At 59.6% G+C, this 3,120-nt stretch overlaps 1 protein-coding gene across 1 annotated transcript; it reads right to left on the reverse strand.

The window, feature by feature from the left end:
- Positions 1–907: 907 nt before the first annotated feature.
- Positions 908–2,307, reverse strand: LOC127359897 (uncharacterized). Its single transcript, XM_051394217.1, has 2 exons — positions 2,043–2,307; positions 908–1,948 (listed from the first exon to the last, which is right to left on the reverse strand). The coding sequence occupies exons 1-2, from the start codon at positions 2,259–2,261 to the stop codon at positions 1,334–1,336; spliced, it is 834 nt and encodes a 277-aa protein (XP_051250177.1). The 5' UTR covers positions 2,262–2,307; the 3' UTR covers positions 908–1,333.
- Positions 2,308–3,120: the final 813 nt, after the last annotated feature.

Consider the following 3,120-nt stretch of genomic DNA (forward strand, 5'->3'; position numbering starts at 1 on the left):
CCCAGCGAGGAATCCAGACCCCGGCAATCTTCCTGCCCTCGCTGCAGTGGAGGATGCTGAGGTCCAGCAGGACAGCCTCCACAAGCCTCGACACATCGGGAGACTGCGCCGCTCCCGCCCCCTTGCCCAGGACCGCACTACATAGACAGAGAGAGAGAGAGGAGAGAGAGAGAGAGAGAGAGAGTGAGTCAGTGAGTTAATTAGTGACTGACAGGACAGGACAAGAACCAAAAAAAGCTTGGAAATTTATTGTGACTGCTTACCACTTCACACTATCCACACCCCTGGCATGTGAGCGTGCCGCTGGGTGGTCCGGAATCGGCCTTGGACAAGCCGGCCCTGGTGACGGGGGGGGGGGGAATTTGACCGCTGCCTTGTCCCAATCACTCAACTTCAGCCAGAGAGCGGTGATCTCTCTGGCTTGCCTGGGAGTGACGTAGCGGCGGTGGCGCAGTTCCACGAGGGCCTGGGCCAGGGCCACGACGTGCTGGTAGCTGCCTCCACCTGGCCCGATAACATCCTCCTCCTCCTCCTCCTCCTCCTCCTCCTCCTCCTCCTCCTCCTCCTCCTCCACAGCCTGCTGCACCTCCATTTGGTCCACGCGGGTGAGGTTTGAGGACTGAAGGAGAGCGCTGTGGTGTTCGAGGAGACGAATCTCCTCTGGTTCCTCCTCCTCGAACTCTTCATCACTGCCCCCCACCCCCCCCGGCTTCGTCCTCATCAGTCCCTCCTGGAGCGTCAGGATCATCCAGGTCCTTCTGCAGCACAGCGCCCGTCTGGGAGAACAGGTACTCCACCCCAATGAGTTCCCCTGTGGGCACACAGAGACACAGATGTTAAATGACAGACACCTAAGACAGGTGTTAAACGTTACCGTTACCTCAGACAGATTTATGACTTACCTGTGTACTCCCTGGGCATGGTGTACGTGTCGACCAGCGTGAGCCCAAGAAGCTCTTGGGTCAGCTGGTCGAAGCTGTGCTGCAGCTGGGCACTGTAGCAACGCAGCGCCGACCTCTGTCCTCCCTCGATTCTCGTTCCACCGCACCAGGCCCTCCAGCAGGTACACCTGGAAGTGTACATCACTTGCAGATTGTCCTAAGCAGAAACAAAGCAACACAGTTAGTGTGAGAACAAATAAACACACAAATACATAATTGAGTCTGTGTTGTAAACCACACATGTACTTACCTGGGATGAAGCGGCACAGGTGCAGGTGGAACGATTCCAGGGAAGTGGAGCCTCGGCCGCACCGGTAGACGGGGAGCCTCACCCCGCCTTTGGTGAGCTCTCCCGTCTTGGTGTAGAGGTCCACTCCCGCAGGGTCCTGGATTCAGTCGAGGTGTCGGCGCAGCGTGCTCCAGATCTCCTCCATTCGGGCGCGGTCGATCAAAGGGACGCCCATGCTGTCCGTCACGTGCCAGAAGGTGTCCAGCACCTCTTGGACCAGCCGCTCCGTCTCCACTGCACCCCTGGTGCGGCGCCGGCAGTGACGGGCGAGCTCCTTGGCGGACAGCTTGACCTCCTGGGCGTCCCTCCCCTCCTCGGACTGCTTGGCTCCTCTCAGGCGGGACACGTCTTCGGCGTCCCACTCAAAAATGGGGAAGGAGAGCCTCGCCATGAAGAGGCCGTAGAGCTGGTGGCTGTCGGTGGTCACCCCTCTGGCGAAACGCCGCATGAGGTGCCACACGTCGAGCCTGACGACCAGCTCGTGCCACTCGTGGAACAGCTTGGACGTTTGACACTGTCCCACGGTGGCACAGCAGTCCCGGTCCACGTACAGGACCCTTGGAGGGGCCTTCCCGGCTTCGCGGTACCATGCCATGTCGACAAGTCCGCCCCCCTCAGCTGCGGTGAGGACGGACATGAGCACCTGCCCGTACTCATTGCCGACGTTGGTGACCCAGGCGGCCGTCCCGGCAGCACCGCCCGCAAGCTTTTTGGTGATCTGTGTGACACAGCAACACAACAACATTCAGACACATGACAAAACAAACATTACACTGGGTACACGGCACGCTGTGGTGGATAACAAAACCTACCTTCTTGGTGGAGTCCATCTTCAAAAGATCACCAAAGATGGAAGTGACTCTGGCTCTCGTCTCGTCGAGCCTCGTCAAGGCGTCCCTGACGTAGACGTTGATGAGCCAGAGCACTGTGGGCACCGGGTGCATGGTTGGGAGCGACGACGCCGCCAGCGGCGCAGCGCCCGGTACCCGAAGCTTGCGGAGCACGGAAAGGTACAGCATCGACCGCGCCATCCACTCTCTGGTGTGCTGCTCCACCAGAGAGGCACGGAGGCGAGACGCACTGTTGCCCAAAGTGCGCTCCTTCATGAGCCCGATCACAGCTCTGTCGCAGGACAACCTGGGAGGGGAAAGAGGTGATCAGAGGTTACTGGAGAAAACCACAGAAATACATTACTGTTGCTGTTACTGTTTACATTACTTACTTGTACGTGAGAACTGCTGGAAACTGCTCACGATGGGCCATGTCCAGCTGTCCCAAGATGTCCTGCGACCATCCCGGCATCTTCTTGTGACAGGAGCTGCATTCCAGGTACTCCGTGCCCATGAAGTACCAGCAGCTCCTGTCCAAGACCCTCCTCACCGTCTTGTATAGGCCAGCTCCCGCAAGCTTGCCCCCACAGGCGACGATGGGGCAGCGGAGGTGGTACGCCCACATCCTGTAGGGCACCCACAGGAAAAAGGGACTCTGGAAAAAGGGGTGGGCTGTGGCGGGTGGCTGGGTGTAGAGGGGCCGGGCACCTTGGTGGGTGCCACCACAGGCGGAGTTCAGATGTGAGGACACCCTGCCCGTTGGGTGCCCTCCTGAACAGTGCCCGGCCCACCCAGTCGTGCTGCTCTTCGGGGAGCGTCAGCCTCCAGCCACGTGGTAGCAGCTGAAACACACAGCAGTGTCAGACCGTTAGTGTACTGAACACAGACACACACACACTACAACACGATATGTCATCACTGAGCATACCTGTGCGCCGGGGCCTGACCTCTCCCCACAGGTGTTGTCCTGAAGGGGACGTTCCGGTGGCTGGGAGAGAGAGAAGGGGGGCACGGCTGATGGGGCATCCCTGCACGGGTCGACCTCCATGGCGGCAGCGAG

This window comes from Dicentrarchus labrax, unplaced genomic scaffold (assembly GCF_905237075.1).
Source record: "Dicentrarchus labrax unplaced genomic scaffold, dlabrax2021, whole genome shotgun sequence".
NCBI lineage: Eukaryota > Metazoa > Chordata > Actinopteri > Moronidae > Dicentrarchus > Dicentrarchus labrax.

Bases quoted from the DNA above. Each gene is read 5' to 3' on its own strand.
- LOC127359897 (XM_051394217.1), bottom strand. From the start codon at position 2,261: ATGGCGCGGTCGATGCTGTACCTTTCCGTGCTCCGCAAGCTTCGGGTA. The intron at 1,949-2,042 runs GTAGGTTTTGTT...TGTGTCACACAG, and splicing joins AGATGGACTCCACCAAGAAG to ATCACCAAAAAGCTTGCGGG.